Source organism: Indicator indicator, chromosome 11 (genome assembly GCF_027791375.1).
Source record: "Indicator indicator isolate 239-I01 chromosome 11, UM_Iind_1.1, whole genome shotgun sequence".
Taxonomy (NCBI): domain Eukaryota; kingdom Metazoa; phylum Chordata; class Aves; order Piciformes; family Indicatoridae; genus Indicator; species Indicator indicator.
Window position 1 is genome coordinate 14,381,582 of NC_072020.1, and position 18,161 is coordinate 14,399,742.

The following is an 18,161-nucleotide window of genomic DNA, read 5'->3' on the forward strand; positions in this document are numbered from 1 at the left end:
AATAGAGGTTTAAACTCTTTAGTTCAGCTCAGTAGGTTCTCCCAAGGTCAATCTAATGTGACAATGAGTAAGCAATCAAAAGAGATCATTCTATAGATATTTTTATATCATATTCCCCCCAAAAAGCTTTCCTTTACATGACAGAAGAGGGCACCGAGAGCTAATTAGCTCATTTCATACCTTTGTGCCAATGTAATTTAACGGGAAAAAAACAGATTTCATTCTAATTGCATCTAATAGCAGAGGACATCAGTCCTGAAGTCTATCGTCTCATCTTTAATTGCACAATCCATACTTTTATAATTTATACATGCAGCAAAGCTATGACCAAGTCCATCACTACCGTGAATGACTTCCCTCTCAGCAGGTGCATTCCAAAGATGGATGAACATGGGACTCTTTCATCCTGGGAAACAGGACTCCAAACTTCCTCTTATTCTTACGCAATCATCACAGCAAAGCTATGATCAAGTCCATCACTACTGTGAATGACTTCCCTCTCAGCAGGTGCATTCCAAAGAGGGATGAACTTGGGACTCTTTCATCCTGGGAAACAGAACTCCAAACTCCTTCTGATTCTTACACAATCACCACAAGAGCCAGTATTTTTACATGGTTTTAAATGACAGAGAAATCGGAGAGCCAGAGAAAAGTGACTTTGGTGCAGCTTATATTTAATTTAGGGGTTTGGGGGCTTTTTTGTTTGGTTTGGGGTTTTTTGTTGTTGTTTGTTTGGGGTTTTTTGTTTGTTTTGTTTAATTTAAAAGAAAAAGAAGAAGAGGAATACAAAAAAAAAAAGAGAGAGAAAGAACAACTGGAGTTTTGCAGCCTGCGACAACCGAAGCACAGCACAGGACAGCAAGCGCTTTTCCACCCCCGTCAGCTGGACCTGCCCCGCTCCCTGTCCCACAGCTCCTGTGCAAAGTCCAGCCGCAGCCCCGCTCTGCCAGTCCCCGCCGCTCAGCAGGAGCCGAGCAGCGGACTGAGAAAACATAGGCGGCCGGCTCGGCCACCAGCACGGCGCGAAGCGACCCCGATCACCACCCACTGCCCCCACACCCCAGGCCCCGCGGTGCCGGCCAGGCTGGCAATTGGGCTCAGCAGCCTGTTGGCGGCACGGTCCAGCTCCGATCTCCACCTCAGGAGAGGCCACGGGGCGTACCAAGGCAGCAGAAGCCTCCCTTAGCTGTTTCATGTCCTGCCCGTCCCACAGCGCAGCGGCTCCGAGCACTGCCCGAGTCGCTGCCACGCTTGGGAGCCCCGGCGGGATTAACGGACGGAGAAACCCAACGAGGCAAGAAAGGAAAGAGGAGATGGAAGAGGAGGAGGGCGCGGCGCGGCTACCTCCAGGGGGATCGCGTCCGCCCCGCGCCGCACCGCCGTTGCTAGGCGAGACGGCGCTGAGGGCTCTAGAGCAGCCCGGCAAAGCGCTGCCGCCGTCGGCTGCAGGACGCCGGCTCCTCCGCAACCCGCCGCCACATAGACAGCTGCTTCTTCCCAGCCCGGCGCGCAGCATCGCCACCCACCCCGGGAACCACCACCATGCACCCGTGGCAGCGCCGCGGAAAGGTGTCAGTTTCCTCCGCACCGCGCAAGCGCTGCCCGCTACCGCCCCTTCCCTCCGCCCCTTCCCTCCTCCCTCACCCTCAGGAGCGTCAAATTGTGCCCGGGATGGGGTGGTGCGCAGGCTGGGGCGCTCCCGGCTTTTCCTGCTCCGAATGACGTGTCCCCGGCGATAGGACGTGTTGCCTCCGGTATAAACTAGTCCCATTTATAAGTGGGGCCTCCGATCCTCAGCGTGTCGGTGTCTGGGCTGTGTAAGCGGGGAAGTGTCCATCAGGGCTTGCGGCAGAACTCCAAGTCCTCTGTCAAAACTTCAGTAATTTGTGCAAAACAGACTTAAGGGGGTTTTGTTGCACCAACTAACTCCTGGTTGATGGCGAGAAACTTGTAGTACCAGCTAAGTGTATGGACTGTGACACGCAGCATTTCCCTGGTAATAAGTAAAGTGCTCCTAGAGTAGCTTTCTGCACCTAAAGCTGGGCAGCTGTGTTGGATGCCATTACATCCCCTCGCTAGCAGGAGACAGATCCTTTATCTTAACTCTGCTTCTTTGAAGGTGCAATATTACTTACACTCTAAGATAAAGCTTCTATATGGCTTTTAATTTATATATAGCTATAGAAGGGTGAGTTTGAATCGATTTTTAAGCCATTCTTGAGCTAAGAACTTTCACGCTATTTTTAGTTTGTGTTGGGACAGAAAGAAAGGCTTGTTACAGTAACACCATGGTGCCTTCTTGCTTAGTAATAGTACAAAAAATCCTGCAGAGAGCTTCAGTATTTATTTATGAGAAATGCCCTGTGAGGCTAAGATGACAGCTGCATCTCAACAATAGCTGAAAATTCTGGCTGCTTGGAAATGAGCATTATGAATAGCACAGGCTTCAGAAGTGCTGCAGGGAGAACATAGAAAAAGACTTCTACATGACGTGTTTGTTGACTGGACATGCTCTGTAATGACAAGTATGGCAGGGATGCTTAAAATCCTAGAAGCAATTAGGATTGGCTAACTAGAATAAATTAATTAGCAAAACTATCTCAGTATAGCTGAACATGTGTGTGATGATAGCCATTTCTGATTTGCTTGGTGTGAAAAGTGCTTAAATTAGATGAAGCTGTCCTTTTCTGGAATCACACTGATCAGAGAAATCAATACTTTTGTTGAAAAACTGTCTTGTGCAGACATGGTTTTCCTTGTGTGAATAATAATAATAATAATAATAATAATAATAATAATAATAATAATAATAATAATAATAATAATAACAACAACAACAGCTGGTTTTGTTGATTTTTATCAGATGTAGTACCCGAGCATTCATTCACATGGAGTTCACAGATACCGACGTTTATTGCAATGCCTCATAATTTAACAAGCACAGCTGCTGCACACCTTCCATGACCCTCTTGCTTCAGACGATTCCTTCTCAGCCACCGCGGGGACCTGCTCTCCAGGTACCGGTAGGAATCGCGGCCGCGACGGTCAGGGCCGCCCCCGGGGCAGGTCGGTGGTGAAGCTGCTCCGCTCCCGGCGGACGAGGAGCCCGGCACCCCTGCCAGACCCGGCCGCCACCAGCTCCCCAGGCCCGGTCAGCCGGGGCGGCTGAAGGCCAGCTGGGTGCCCTCGCCTCGCCCTTCCCGGCCCGGAACGTTTTGAGGCCGGAACCTTCTAGCCGCCTGGCGGGGGACGGAGGGAAGAGAAAGAAAGAAGACGCACCGCCGCCCCGCCGAGGCGGTTGCCGAGAGAGGCCGTTGCGCAGGTTTTATTCGTCTCTGCCAGGGCCTTGCCGGCTTAGACTATGTACCGGCAGAGCTTCCGCCCCCCGACGCCTCCGTACACGAGTGCCGGCTTCCGGAGCCCTCCGTCTGGCGGAGGCCCCATGCCGCCCTCCCCGCGGGGCTACGGGAACCCCCACCACACGCCGCCCTACGTCCACCGGCCTGGGCCTTACGGCAGCGGCCTCTCGCCTCATGGCCAGAGTTTTCACGGCGGCGGCGGGCGGTTCGGGAGCCCCTCGCCGGCGGGGCAGACCCCGCGCAGGCCGCAAAGCATCAGCCCACGATACCTGACTCCCTACGGCTGCAAATCCCCGGCTGGAGCTCCCCTGCACCCGCAGCAGCACAAGCGCTCGCCCGGGGGTTTCCAGAGGCACTACCAGGTATGGGGCAGTGCGGTAACGGAGACAGCCCCGCGCCTCTGCATAGCGGGGCGGGGGCTGGAGGGAGGGAGCTGCTGGTGCTGCTAAGCAGGGCCGCCGCCCGCAGGAGACAGCATGCCGAGGGCTTGTGACATGGCGCAGCATCCATTCCCTTCACGCGATTTTCAGTGGAGAGCGAGACTTGCATCAAATTGGGCAACATCTGCCTTCCCCCAATAGAGGATGGGGCGATCCCAGCTCAGGCAGCTGCGTGATTAGGAAAGGGGAAAAGGCCCTTTGGGAAGGACTCACAATCGTGTACCTTTATTCCTTTTCACCTCTGTTAAGGCAGAGACAAAATTAAGCACCACCCAAAACTGCAGCAAACACCTCATTTCCTTATATGTACCTCCCTTTGATAATTTTCCTGCAACAGAGTGGTGAAGTGCCATACACTTTTACTTTGCCTGTGTTGTCTTGGATCATGGAAGCTGCCTTATTCACACAGCTTTCTGGGACATGAGCAGAGAAAAGAAATACTCTCTTAAAGAGAATTAATCTCAGGCTCCTTTAAGCAGAAAGGAGAGCATCTGTTGAGAAAATAGGGTATCATTTTAAAGTCTTTGCATTGCACTGTAAGCTTTAATTTACATAAAGTATTTTTCCTGAGAGCTATCAACAACAGGTTCTGTGAGCTACACTGTTTTCAGCTGGTTGAGTTGGGGCATGTGACTGGCAGTGCAGATGGGGATGACAATTCTTGAGATAATACCAATTTTATCTACAGAGCTGGCTTTACGCAGTATTAGAGAAACTCTGAAAATGTAACAAATGACACATGCAGTACAAACAACAATAACATTTTCAGGTGTTCTTTTTGACACTTTCAGGATTGAAGTGTAATAATGGAGTCAAGACTTGAAAGATCTGTAAAATCTCAAAGTGCCTGCACTGCATAGTTATGTTTCCATTCAAAAATAGTCTTTGGTTACTTTTTTATGATGCAGAATCTCAAGGTTGGTGGAATAAAGTTCATTACAAACTCTATGCATTTTCTTCAACACAAAGTCAAAGATTCCTCCCTTCAGTGTGAAAGCCTACACAGATTGCTTAACCTCTCTGCTTATTGAAAAGCAAAGGATGTGGGGTTTCTGCTGCAGATTCTGGAGGGACAGCTTATGTCACCCATGTCTTAATTTCCACTTAAAAGGTGATTCTTTGGATATTCAATTAGGCCTGCCTGAAATTACCTGAGCAGAAGAATAGGCAGGAATCTATTTGCGTCCGGTTTTAGTGAGAACAGTTTCATGTCAAGCAGGAACAGCCTCAGAGGCTCCATTCTTGGTGTTAAGTAACAAACCTGACACAAAAAAAAGTAGAAGTTTAAAGCCAGTCTCAATATTTCCTCTTCTGCCCTTTCCTTCTGCACACCTTGTGAGTAGTTTAGGAGCACTGACCTCAGATGGTGATGCTTTCTAAGACTGTTAGGACATCCATCCTCTGTCCATAGTTTTGCCTAGGACCGAGGTAATCTGTATGTGTGCATACATGGGTTGTTTAGCCAGAAAAGGCAATAGAGGCAGCCACAGAGGAATGCTCACAAACTCAGTATGCATTTTCTTTAGTGGGGGCAACAAGAATTTCAATCCACAAGGCCACAAATACACTTAGACAGAGGGATATTTTTACACTTTCTAAGTGTCAAGTGTGTTCTGAGGTGTTCTCCATCTCAGATGCTATTATTAAGAGAATTGCAATGCTTTTGAAATCTATGATGCTGCTGTCACCTTTCAGACGAAAGGCTTAAGTGACCCTTCAAAATCCCATCAGGAAATCCAAACGAGAGTTTCTATTTACTTTAGTCTCCTAATAATGTCATATCATTAGCATTCTGTGCTCATTTTAAGCTTGTAGAACTCTACAAGATGCTGTTTTCATAACAGAAAACATAAACATTGTGGATCTTTTTGGAAATGCCTGATTTAACCTGTGTTAAGGCAGACAGTTTACAGAGTTAGGCAATAGTTTATGGAGCTTTCTGGGGTTTTTTTCCTACAGAGATGAATCTGCTTTACATTTTATAAAAACACATGTCATATTTCTTGAACATCTGAGAACTCAGTGGTAGGGTTTCTCTTTCTATACTCCACAGGACTCAGCAAACTAGCTAGCAGCAGTAGCTAGTTAGTGGTTGTTGGCTGAAAATTATTACAGGAAGTTAAAAACAACAAGAAATCTTTGAAATGGTACAGTCAGGATTTTTTAAGAAACCTGAAAAAGGGAGTGACTGTCCTCATTTTCAAGGCAGTATTACCATATGTAGTAGTAGTGTTAATGAGTAGCAGGAAAAGAGTATTTTTTTAATTTTAGTATAAAGAGATATTTGTTACCTGAAAAAGGAAATAGACTATAAAATAGACTGTGGTAGTCTACTATAGTAGACTAGAATAGACTATTTAAGGCAAGTTAAGTGAGAAAAGACTGTTGGCACCAGTGACAATAAAATACAAAGCTTTTCTAAGGTATCTTTGGCACTGAAGAGTTTCTTTTGCACAGAATGGTTGCTCTTGCATGGGTAGGGCTATTTTTGTCTTCCACAGGCCTAGAATACGAAAAATGTATACTACTAAAAAAAAAAGTAATGACTTAAATTTAATTACATATATACTTATCACTGAAAGCCATCAATCTTGTATCGCATAATAATAGATTTCCTAGATTTCAAAGATGCTAAAATGTCAGTGTCACTGACAGCTTGCACAATACTGGAGTGAAATTTATTTTTATAAATAAATTCATCCAAAAAAGCCTTAGCATTGGGTTACTGTGTCCTGTCACTGGATACTTCAGATCATTGCATCAGTTCAGCTTGGAGTTCCGCAGATTAGACATGATGTTACACAAGCTCCACACACAGCCTGTTTTGCAGTGCCAGTTACAGGTGCCAGTATCCATTAAAACTGGTAGGATTTTAAGGAGTTATTTTTAAAATTTATTTTGAAGATAGTAGTAAAGCAGTAGTACACACTGCATTCTAAGTGTTACTTAACAGAAAAGGCACTTCAGCTGGTGCACGTTGGCTTGCTTTAGGAAACTTCACGTTCCCTAGTTTTTTAGATGTATTTTCAGGTGATTCTCTGATCCTTGAATGGTTTTGATGCAGTAAAGCAGTTCTCTACCTTACAGTGATTTTTGTGTTCTGAGATCATTATTTTAGCTACAAAACCTAATTGTATTGCAATTAATTGTTAGGAACAAGTGCCCTGTAAATGAGACATGGATGTCCCCACATTTGGTTGTGTACCCATTATCATCAAGTTTTAGGAGTTCTAGAAAAGGACTTACTGAGACCACACAAACAGGATTCTGCCACAGCTTGTTTTCAGAAAGAGGTTCAAGCAGTTTGGGTTGGAATCTGTTCTTCTGGCTAAGCACAGGGACCTTCACTGTTTGCCACCATTTCTCACTTTGACCCAGAAATTGTTTTGTGTGATCCATTTATTTAGATTTTGTAGGGTTTATTAGTTCAGCACCATCCCTGCTGGCCCAAGAAATGAGAGCAGGGGGGAGAAGCAGCCCTTAATCAGTGCTTTTACCCTCCTTCACAATCAGAGACTGATGATCAGCTTTGAGGAGTCCTGTTGTAATCCTACAGAATGCAGCAAGCATGTTTGGAGACTAATCATGGTGTATGTATAGTACAGGTTGTTTAACTTCGTTTACAACAAGTTAAAACAAATACAACTTTAGACAAAAACCTCATTTTGGGGGGGTGATGAATTTGAGGAAGAGAGCCATGAATAATGCAAACGGAAAAGTGATTTCCTGTGTGTCATAGCTCTCTAAGTTGCAGACTTATAGCAGGTTTACAGAAGAAATTGTGGTTATCCTTTATCTTTCAAAACAAATCAAATATCAAAAGCTCCATGCAAAAGCTTTTTTCTTCATGCAGTATCTGCTTAATCAGTGATTAATATGCTTAATCAGTAATATATCCCAGATGTATATCAGGTGAGGTAATCTGTTCTCAAATTCTACAGAATTTTGTTTGGTTTAAAACAAGGTGGTTTTCCCCATAACTTTTTCAGGTCATTTGTAGCTAATTTCATCATACAATGCTGTGTTCAAGCTATGAGTACTTAATACCTGACTTTGCTCTTGGAAACGTTATTAACTCTTACTTGGCCTCTAACTCCCTCTTTTGTCATTCAGCTTGTGAGTTAGATAGGCAGCTTATGAAAACAGCATGAGGCCAGAGTGACATAAATGACTATTTTGGAGAAGACTGCTTTTTTATTTAGTAAATCATCACTCCTAATTAAAAGTATAATAAAGTTAATATATTCTGAGGAAGATGCAAGTAAAGAGTAAACATTATCATCAATAATCAGCTTCAAAACACTGCTACATTAGAAGGAAACTATTTATTTATGTAGGCTTTTTTTTTTTAAGTTTTAATTAGCCTATTAAATGTTTCTTTACCTGATGGTTTTCTTCCAAAGGGATCACCCAGGACATCTACTCCATTTGGTACACCGCATGGCAAAGAGAAAAGAGTGTCTAATGATGTGGAAAACTATTACAGACCTTCAATGCTTGAGGACCCATGGGCTGGCCTAGAGCCAGTTTCTGTTACAGACATAAACCAACAATACAGCAGTGAGCAAACAACATACACTGGTAAAAAAGGGAGGTATTTCAGCTAACATTTCTAAAAGGCCAAATAACTCCATCTTATCAGGAAAACTCGGACAAAATCTTTATGTTTACACAAGATGAACAATAAGCAAGACCTTAGATAATGCTTTTATTTGATCACTGGTCCTTTTATCCTACTTTTTTTCTGCATTGGATATTTTTATGTATGAGAGGGAAAAGGAATGGTAGGAAAACTTACATTTCTGGCTACATGGAAGTGCCTACCAGCTTTGAAAAACAAAATGTTCTTTAGTCACCAGCGACTGATTTATAACTGTTAAAACAGGTTTCCATATATTTACCCTTCCATGCCAGACTGTCAGCCTTTTATTGTAAACTGTGTTAGGAAATGGTATTTTTTTAATGTTTCAGCATTTTTAGAATGAAATAACTTGGAAATAAAATAGAAGTTTTGTAAATCCTTGTTTTGTAATGTACAAAGATTACTTTAGAACGTTTGTTAAGGTGTCCACATGAACACAGACAGTACTAGTGCAATGAGGTGACTCTGTCAATGTGCTTGCATGCTGATTTTTGGGCATAGAATTCTTTGTTAATTGGAGCATAACATGAAGTTGAAACCTGATTTTTAGCCATCTCAAGTAACAAATGTATTGTCATTGTTAAGTTTAATGTGTTGAATTAGCTCATGAGTCATAAACATAATTTCATAATAATTTGCTTTTGTAGTTAAAAAAAAATTAAAGAAAAACAAAAACAACACAGAAAATACTTGCTTGGAACAAAAGTAGACATTTCTGGATTATAGTAAGAAACCTGTTTAGTGGCATTTGAAGTCTAAGGAGCACACAAAACATCAAGATGAAATAAATGTAAATGTACTTTCTGAATCCACCTGTTAGACCAGCATAGAATAAGTCACAGCTTAATACACAGTTGACACTAGTACATGCAAAGCATCTTGGGATTTTTACCTGCACAGGATTTTTCAATGTTTTTAAAGTTACTTTTTACTTTTATCTATGGCAGGTAGCTTTGTTTAGGTAAGTCTTGTTTTGTGTGCATGCATGCTGTATTTTCAGAATGAAGAGGAAAACAGGGGTTTTTAGAGCCTGTCTATATGTGGAAAATCTATTCATAAAACCAGTAGTAAACATTATAATTCAGAATAAGTAACAAATAGTTCCAACTGCAGGCATGGTCTTAACATGCCATGGTAAGCCTGCAGTAGAAATTATTTTTTTTGTTGAACCTACCATTATTTTTGTATCTTGGCTTTTAAGCAGTGCGTAGAGAGTGAAAACTAAGTTTAGAAAAAAAAAAAGCATTAGTTCAGCTTTCAAAAGGTATGTTTTGGTTTAAGCTTCTTATTTGCTTCACAGAAAGCATATTTTTGTAGTCCTGAAGAATGGGGAGGTAGAAAAGCATAAGGAATCACATTAGACTGTTCTTTGTAACTTGTCTTTTGCTGAGGTAGGATAGTCCTGTATAAACTGTCTTGGGCTAATGCCACTTTCAGGAGCAATTTCAGTTTTGAACACGTTGAAATTTGCTAGTATGACCTTTTGCACTTTTACGACCATAACGTGAAGTTTGTCACTTGTGTCTTTCCCAGTTGACCTCATTGTGTTCTAGTTTTATACCCCAAAAGGCTGCTCAGAGAACTGAGAATATAATGCCTGCTTGATACCAAGAACAGTTAAATCTTCATCCCAGGTTCTAAACTGTGCCTTAAATGGCAGCTGTCAGCATCATTATCTGTAGCAGGTACCAGCAAAACTGAGAGAACAAGTTGTATATAGTCTTTAGAATTTATAAATCAATTCATCAATGTAATTATCAAAAGTGACATAAAAGGTTTACTTTCTTTTGTTTTTTAACCATGTCAGATGCTGTAAAGCTCACCAAAAACAAAGTTGCAGGGTGCTTAACCGAGTCACCTTTTTGTTACTGTTTCCTTTGTAATTCAGTGCAGTTTACTTTTTGTAATGTTTGATGATCTTGGGGAAAGAGATACCTATCAAAGAAACCAAAGCTATGGAGTGTTCCCAGTTAGACATGAGAAGAAACTGGGTTTGAAAAGGGAAAAGATTGATGAGAGAAGAGAAATGGTTAGAGCTGGGACTGCTTGTACAATAGCCAACATCATCTGCCTGTGCAAGGGCACTTGGGCTTTGCAGTTGACCCAGGGGTCAAAGGCAGCCTCCTCTGGTAATAATTCCTGGAACTGAGTGTCAGACATCAATGAAGGTAAATGTTCCAGAAAGAGAACTGAGGAAATAATCTTGAAGCGTTGTTTAATTAGTACAGGCCTCCCACAATGCCATCTGTTAAGCTGCGGCTCCACTGCACTGCAGGATATGACCCAACAATTCTAAGTACATCGTACTGCTAAAGACTTCAATAATGTGGTCAAGAATCGGCAAGGAATTAAAATGTAGAATGCAATAAACTTCCTAACCTCATCATACTGCACCTGTCTGGCTTCTAGGAGAAATTCTGCAATTACAGTAAGATTCCAAAATGTCGTCGTTGAATAAGCTGTGAAATGCATGAACACGTGTTCAGAGCGATAAATATTATGTACTTAAAGCTAGTTTAAGCTTTGTCTCTTTTGCTGAGACATCCAGGAAGCACTCACCCGTGTTTCTCCCTTTTCCCATATGGCAAACATTCTTTTCACCCACATGTTTCTAATGGAGATAGGATCTGTCACTTCCGCAGCATGGCTCTGGAAGTGGCATTTGATGAGAAGTACAGCATAAACACAGCCTTTCTTTATGACTTCACAAAATAAAATAGTGCCTGTGTCTTGTTAAAAAGGGATTCCTCTATAGCAAACACACTATGAGCATTGTTCTTTCTTCGACAGACTTCTTAGATTTTAAGGTAAGTCATTTAGCTCCTTTTTCACATGTCTGCATTGATGTACCTCTCCATTCTGTTGTCTTGGTGCTATGTGTGTCTGTCAAGTCCAACTGACTTCATATTTGGTTTTAAAGGAGTTGTATAACTCATTACTAACACTCTCTTAGCAAAAATTTAGTTTTATTTGTTGCTGTTAGCTGCTGTGCTGAACAGTGAAACTCTTGGTACTGCACTGTGCTACCACCACAACCAGACAGCTGAAATCAGTAGAGTACAGTTCTGTGTAACAGCAACATGGGAGGTGAGGGGGTGCCCCAAGCTGTGTGGTGCAGTATTTCACAGAGCTTAGGTTGGGGGTTTCTCTGCAACTTTAGTGTGGAACATTCATTCTCCTCTACTATTTTACATTAGGACTTTGTATCAATTTAGAATGTTAAACTTCTAATTAAAACTGGATTTAAAAAAAAAAAATGTGTCAAACCACTTCTCTTGAGAATTAGCAGTAAGGCAGTGAGATGGATTTCTCATGTCAAAACTGGGAATGCGCTTTGCAGGGGACATTATTCTAGTCAGCAGAACAGCTATCTACTTCGGCAGACAGGTGGTTTTTCTTTTCCTGTTTCTCTGCTCATCACTTTGTGTCAGTGTGTTAATTAGACATCTGGGGGGGAAGCACTTGAAACAGGGCAAGTCTACAAGTAAAGTTCCTGTTTAAAGAACAGTTTTTATAGGCTGTTTGGGTTTCTGAGTAATCAGTGATATCAGAGGATTTACTTCTGCAACCAAGATACGTAAATATCTCAACTTTACAGTTTGAAAACTGTCACCCATTTCTCTGCCAGTGCTTTTTGTCAGCTCTGTAATAAACTGCTCTGTTTAATGCTGTGAATCTGAATTCATACATGAGCCAAGACTGTCTTGCAATGAATTCCACTTGGTTTTACACAATTTTAAGTTCTCAAGAGAAAGACTTGTTCTCTTTTCCCCAAATTTTGGTGCCTGCCTTCCTCTCCTCCTCCCTGAAGTAGGGCAGAAAAGGGAGGATTGCTTACACTGACTGGTGAAGAACCATGTAATGATTTTCATAGCTTGGGCTTTCAAGAGCTTGTGTGTGCCAGCTGGCTCAAGCATCTTGCACCACAAGAAAGGAATCACCTTTCTTGTTGCGTTAACACTTAGCAGCATAGTTCCAGCTCTTAGTCATTAGTTCGGAATTTTTTTGCCTACACTAACTTTTTATCTGCATGCCTCACCAGGCAGAGGATGCATCAGTTCAGTTTTCTGCTGTTCCATTAAAATACATGCCTAGCTGACATAAAAAATACTTTCTTAACCTGGACTCCCGAATTTACCCTTCAAAAAACTATGAGCTCTTGAATATCATACCTCAAATCTAGGCTTAATCTTTAAAGCATATTAAATCTGCCTGAAAGAGCTTCCTCTCGTCTTTGTTACTTCCTTCATGACACTAGGACAATGAGACTGTTGGGCTAGAATCAGTTGGGCAGATACTCGGTGCTAGACAAGGGTGATCAAACTACCCTTCCCCTAGATGTTACCTCTAGTTTCTTGCCATTCCAGTGCAGTGGGGCTGGGACAGTGTTTTGAGCCCAATAGCCATTTTGTGTCACCAGCTCTACATGGGTTGCAGCACGTTAACCGTGTCAGTGGTTTGCTAAGTGCACACCCTGGATTTTAAATTTTACCAATGTTCTAAATTGTAATCTGTAATTTTAACTCCTAGGCCTGTTGTACAGTTGCCTCTTCTGCAGTAAAATCACAGGTGAATTCCTCTGCCCCTTGCTCGCTGATCTCTGGCTGTGTCACATTCCTCTTCTGAACTATAAATGTAAACATCTGTATACAATGAAGTCACACATGTAGCCAAGGCAGGGCCATACCAGTACAGCTGTCAGAGTGAAATTTTTAATGCTGCTGGCACTACTGCTATTAAAATAGGAGATTTTGTCCTTCAACAGGACAAAAAATTAAGCAAAAAAGTAGCTGAAATGCGGGGCTGGAAATTTTGTTTTGCACAGTGCAAGATAGACTACATGACTGGGGCTGTCCTTACAGTTCAGCATCACCTGTATTATCCTGTTCCCAATACTGCAAGAAAAATGTTTTTTTAAACGAGCTGAAAAAAATACCAACACTTAATTTCACAAAACAAGGTTGTTCTGTTCACAGGCTTTGCTAATCTCTTGCCTCTATTTCTTAAAATTTTAGAGTCGAGTACTCCTGCGTTTTAATTTCAAATGCCAGTATTTTTTGGCAGTAAAAAAAAAACCATACCTTCAAGTTCTACCAGGCAAGTAACTTTCAGGTATTAAACTTGCTTCATTCTGAGTATCAATGTTTTCCAGCTAGCACTAACAGGAGTGTGGAGGGTAACTTAAATTTATACTTTTGGATTTTTTTCCCCCCTCTGAAGGAAAAAAAACTTAATTACTTTTATTCAGATGTCAGTTGATGGCAGCTCAGGTGGTTTTGGTTGCATAGCATAGTTCAAAAGACTCAGATGCTCCTTTTCCCTTACTTGACGGTGCTTAACATTTCCCAGACCTGGCCAGCACAGTTCACCCAGCAGGGCAGAGCTATTACAGGTAGAAAAATGGAAATGTGGTCAGATGGTCTACATGAGAGGTACATATTTGAAGTGCAGTGTAACCTGTGCTAGCCCGTTTCCAGATTGGAGCTAGAATGGGATTTTAACAAGGACAATGTGAATGAGACTCTTTCCTTCCCACAGACACACAAACACACCTCTTGGTGTTTTGGATTTTCTACATCTTCAGTGAGCCACTAGGTTACTGGAGTCGACAAGAGAATTTAAAATATTCTTTCATTTTTTTGTTAGTGACAGCATCTTAGGAGGCAAAGAATTTGACTTCATGTCAAGCTGTAATTTTTAATACACGTAATTTCATATAGGCTGTACCAAAACTCTGAAGGTACTACACTGCCTTCATGGGCAGCAGTAATCAAGCTGCTTGATCCTGTCTGAAAGCATGCTTAAACCTGGTAGCCATGTGTATTTTGCCACAACCTAATTGCTGTGTAGTCAGCAGAATTAACAGCTGTTACTGTGGAGTCAACAAGTATTTTGCTTTGGGTTTAAATCTTTGTACTCTGCATGAGGGAATTCCTCAGAGTTCAGATGCTGAACATGTTGAGGCCACTATTAGCATAAATACTAACAACAAACCCCTCTGCATGCTGATGCAAATCATTCTCTTTTCAAGCATCACAGGAGCCAATGCTGAAACAAGGGAAGAGGAAATCAAGCTAATTGACAACTTCTGTGGTGACTACACAGCACAAACCACAAATAACAGAGCGAACATAAGCTTTATACAGCACTGATTGCCAACTAGGGAGTAGTATCAACAGGCACTGAACTCTAAGTAGTAGTTGTGCAGCATTTTAAAAAAACAAACCACTACCTCCTATGGCTTAATGAAGATTTTTGGATTAATGTAAAATATGGCTGTGAGCTGGATTCCCTCAGCAGATGTTGGGAATCACCCTCTCACTGGTTCTATAGTCAAAACAAGAGTAGGGGGTGGAAGGGACCAGGAGTCAACTCCCCTGCTAAAACAGGATCACATAAGGCAGGCCACACAGGAATGCATCCAGGAAGGTTTTGAAAGTCTTCAAAGGAGACTTCACAACCTCTCTGGGCAGCCTCCTCCAGGGCTCCAGCATCATCACAGTAAAGAAGTTTCCCCTTATGTTTAGGTGGAATTTCCTATGTTCCAGTTTGTACCCATTGCCCCTTGTTCTGTCACAGGATACCACTAAATAGAGCTTTGCCCTTTCCACTTGACACCCACCCTTCAGGTATTTATAATCCATAGTAAGATCCCCTCTCAGTCTTCTCTGCTCCAGGCCTTTCCTCACAAGTCAGATACGCCAGCCCTTTAATCATCCTCATAGCCCTCCCTGTTGGACTGTCTCTAGTGTTTTCCCATCTGTCTTAAACTGGAGACCCCAGAATTGGACATAATAATTGAGGTGTGGTCTCACCAGGACAGAGACTGAGAGTAACTACCTTCACACCATTTAACCTGTACAGGCTAGCATCACTGCCTAAGTCTCATTTCATCTGCACTTTTTCTTTAAGCTAAGACAAATCTGCAATTGAAAATCTTGGGGATTCTCAAAAAAGTGAAAGGGAGCATTCACATCTGCAAATAGTCCAAGTGTACAACCAACTTGAGCTGGTCACTGTAACAGGGCACCAAGGGTCTATTGATTACTTGCCAATCCACCTCCCTGAAGCTACTTCTCTTACCTGTAAATTTTTAGTAGTCTCCTGGTTGCTATGGCAATTAAATTGCACCAAGAAGAAATATTTGGTTGTTTATATCCAAGTGTTAAGAAAGCAGGATGTGCATCATGGATAACAGGTTGAGAGACTGCCATTGCTGTTTTCAAGTTAATGAACTCCCAAATCATGTCCCTGTTGAAGCTGAAGGCAGCTTATCCTACCAGCAGTACTCCTGTACTTAGAATAGCTTCTGAAGTTCCAAGCATGTACAAAACTCGTTCAAAGAAACATGAAATCTGTGTTTTCAGGGTATCTATTGTATCTGGTTGCTCTTTCCTGCCACCGATTAATTTCCTCTCAGAATAACTGCTGAATGTTTTACATATTGGCTCCAGTGAGTCTTCTGTTGCCTCAGAACTGTGTGTCCATCAGCCATGTATTAAAGCTTTTCTGCCTACGCCTTCCCTGGAAACAAGCCTGCTTTTTCTGCCCTTTCTGTTGGAATAGGCTTGATCTACCCTTCAGGACTCTGCTGGAGGGGTTGCTGGAATTGATACCACACAACCACCCAGCGCACCCAGTCCACTAAAGGCCCTGTTGGTTTTCATTGCTGGAGATGATGTCAGCAAGTAAAGTGCATGCAGATTCTCCTGACTCATCTAAATGAGCCTGCTTTGCTTGAGCCCTGATAACTCAGGATGCAGAGATGGCAGAGTTGCTGAATGCCTTCTTTGCTTCAGTCTTTACTCCTAAGACTGAACTCCAGAGCCTGGATGAAGGAGAAGATGACTGAAGGAGGGAAGACTCTCCACTAGTCAACAAAAGACTGGGTTAGGGATCAGTTACACAAATGGAGTCAACACAGGTCTATGGGCCCTGATGAGACACACCCAAGAGTATTGAGAGAACTGCCTGATGTTGTCGCTCTACCACTCCATCATTTTTGCAAAATCCTGGCAGACAGGAGAGATGCCTGAGGACTGAAGGAAAGCCAGTGTCACTTGAGTCTTCAAAATGGGCAAGAAAGAGGTTCCAGGAAACTACAGACCAGTGAGCCTCACCTCCATCCCTGGAAAAACGATGGAGCAACTCATTGTGGAGGTCATCTCTAGGTGCTTGGAAGAGATGATGATGATTAGGAGCAGTCAGCAGGGATTTACCAAGGGGAAATCCTGCTTGACTAATTTGATAGCCTTCTGTGATGTCATAACTGAATGGGTAGATGCAGGGAGACCAGTGGATGTAGTCTACCTTGACCTTAGTAAGTCTTTTGACACTGTCTCCCATAACATCCTTGTGAGCAAGCTCAGAAAGTGTGGGATAGAAGAACAGTGAGATGGATTAGGAACTGCTTACAAAATAGAGTCCAAGAGTGGTGGTCTTGCTCTGGCAGGGGGGTTGGACTCTATGATCTCCAGAAGGTCCCTTCCAACCCTAACATCTTGTGAGTGGTTGGTGGGCCTTGTCGGATGTGCAGTGAGAGCTGTATGAAGCAGATGTTCCCCTACTGTAGTGGTCACCCTTTTCCCTGGAGATTAAGAAAAAGTTCTTTTCTGAACATGCAAAGCAGCTGTGCTCACATCTGTGCCAAATGCTGCAGAAACAGGGCCAAAATCACTGAGAAGACAACAGAAAATGTTTGTAAGAAAGGGGTGTGAGAAAACAGCATCATCTTGATTCCACTTCTTCCTAGTAGCTTCCTGACATCTCTTACATACTCATATTTCCACTCAGCATATCCTTGTTGACAGTACTCCCAGCTGGAGGGAAGAAAACTACCTCGTGAAAGTGTAAAGTAAGGTACCCTCCCTTTAGCAGCCACAGAACATATTACTGGTTTTCAGTCCATGAATGACAAGAAAGCAGGTGTGTGTTTTCAGGAGAAGTTAATTCTGTCAGCAGCAAAAGTAAATCTCTGTGTACAGGGACTTTTCCTATTCAGTATATTTAATCATTTACTGTCACATTAAAAATACAGTTGAAGTTCAGCCCACCCTCAGTTCCTTCAGAAATAAATTTATATTAGAATCTTTTAAACAGAAGATCTGCTATGGAGCAACTGTTCTCAGCCTTGTAACCTTTTCAAGGAGCAGAAGGAAAAGGCAAGATTCTGGTATTATTCTAACTATTGATGCATCAGAGAAAACCAGCAGAAACATCTCAATCAAAGCGTGCACCCTTACCAGTGTACAGTCTGTCCCTACGTAAGCATCCCAAAACAATCCAATTCCTGGTGTTCCTCTTGTGTCTGGGGAGGATCATCAGTACAGCAGAACTTTCCTCTGCAGCACCTCCTGGCAAGGAGACACACTAGTGAAAGTGTCTGCACCTCCAAAAGCACCGTTTCCCTTGAAGTTTAGCACAAGCCTTCTTCAGCTGTTAGTAGTGTCATAGAGCACCAGCACAGACCATGGGCAGGGTCCAGAACATGTTACAAGCTTCCCATAAGTGTCACAAAAGAGTAGAAAGCTAAAGGAAGATCTTAAGGCCTGCATGAATTTCTTTATTTCTTCATAGGCTCCACAACATTCTTTGTGGCCAAGTCTTGCCTTGGCTCTGGACTCCCCTTCCACCAACTATTCCCATATTGTCTCTTCAGCTGACACTCCATTTGAACCTGGTATTTCTCTTTTAAAACACTTCTGTGCTTTTGTGACTTAA

The 18,161-nt window shown here is 42.6% G+C and overlaps 2 protein-coding genes across 2 annotated transcripts in view; one reads left to right on the forward strand and one right to left on the reverse strand.

Annotated features, from left to right (window-relative positions):
• The window catches only part of SUGCT (succinyl-CoA:glutarate-CoA transferase), a 308,741-nt gene extending 307,225 nt beyond the window's left edge, over positions 1-1,516 (reverse strand). Inside the window, exon 1 of the mRNA XM_054385138.1 lies at positions 853-1,516. Coding sequence (XP_054241113.1) covers positions 853-1,516 — 664 coding nt within the window. The remainder of the gene's footprint in view (positions 1-852) is intronic.
• Positions 1,517-3,361: 1,845 nt separating this feature from the next.
• MPLKIP (M-phase specific PLK1 interacting protein) lies at positions 3,362-9,049 on the forward strand. Its single transcript, XM_054384961.1, has 2 exons — positions 3,362-3,721; positions 8,203-9,049. Exons 1-2 carry the CDS (start codon positions 3,362-3,364, stop codon positions 8,404-8,406), a joined length of 564 nt encoding a protein of 187 aa, XP_054240936.1. The 3' UTR covers positions 8,407-9,049.
• Positions 9,050-18,161: the final 9,112 nt, after the last annotated feature.

What these genes read in the sequence shown, in the direction of transcription:
- MPLKIP (XM_054384961.1), top strand. Translation starts at nt 3,362, where the DNA reads ATGTACCGGCAGAGCTTCCGCCCCCCGACGCCTCCGTACACGAGTGCC. An exon ending in GTTTCCAGAGGCACTACCAG is followed by an intron (nt 3,722 to 8,202) that starts GTATGGGGCAGT and finishes TTTCTTCCAAAG; the next exon opens with GGATCACCCAGGACATCTAC.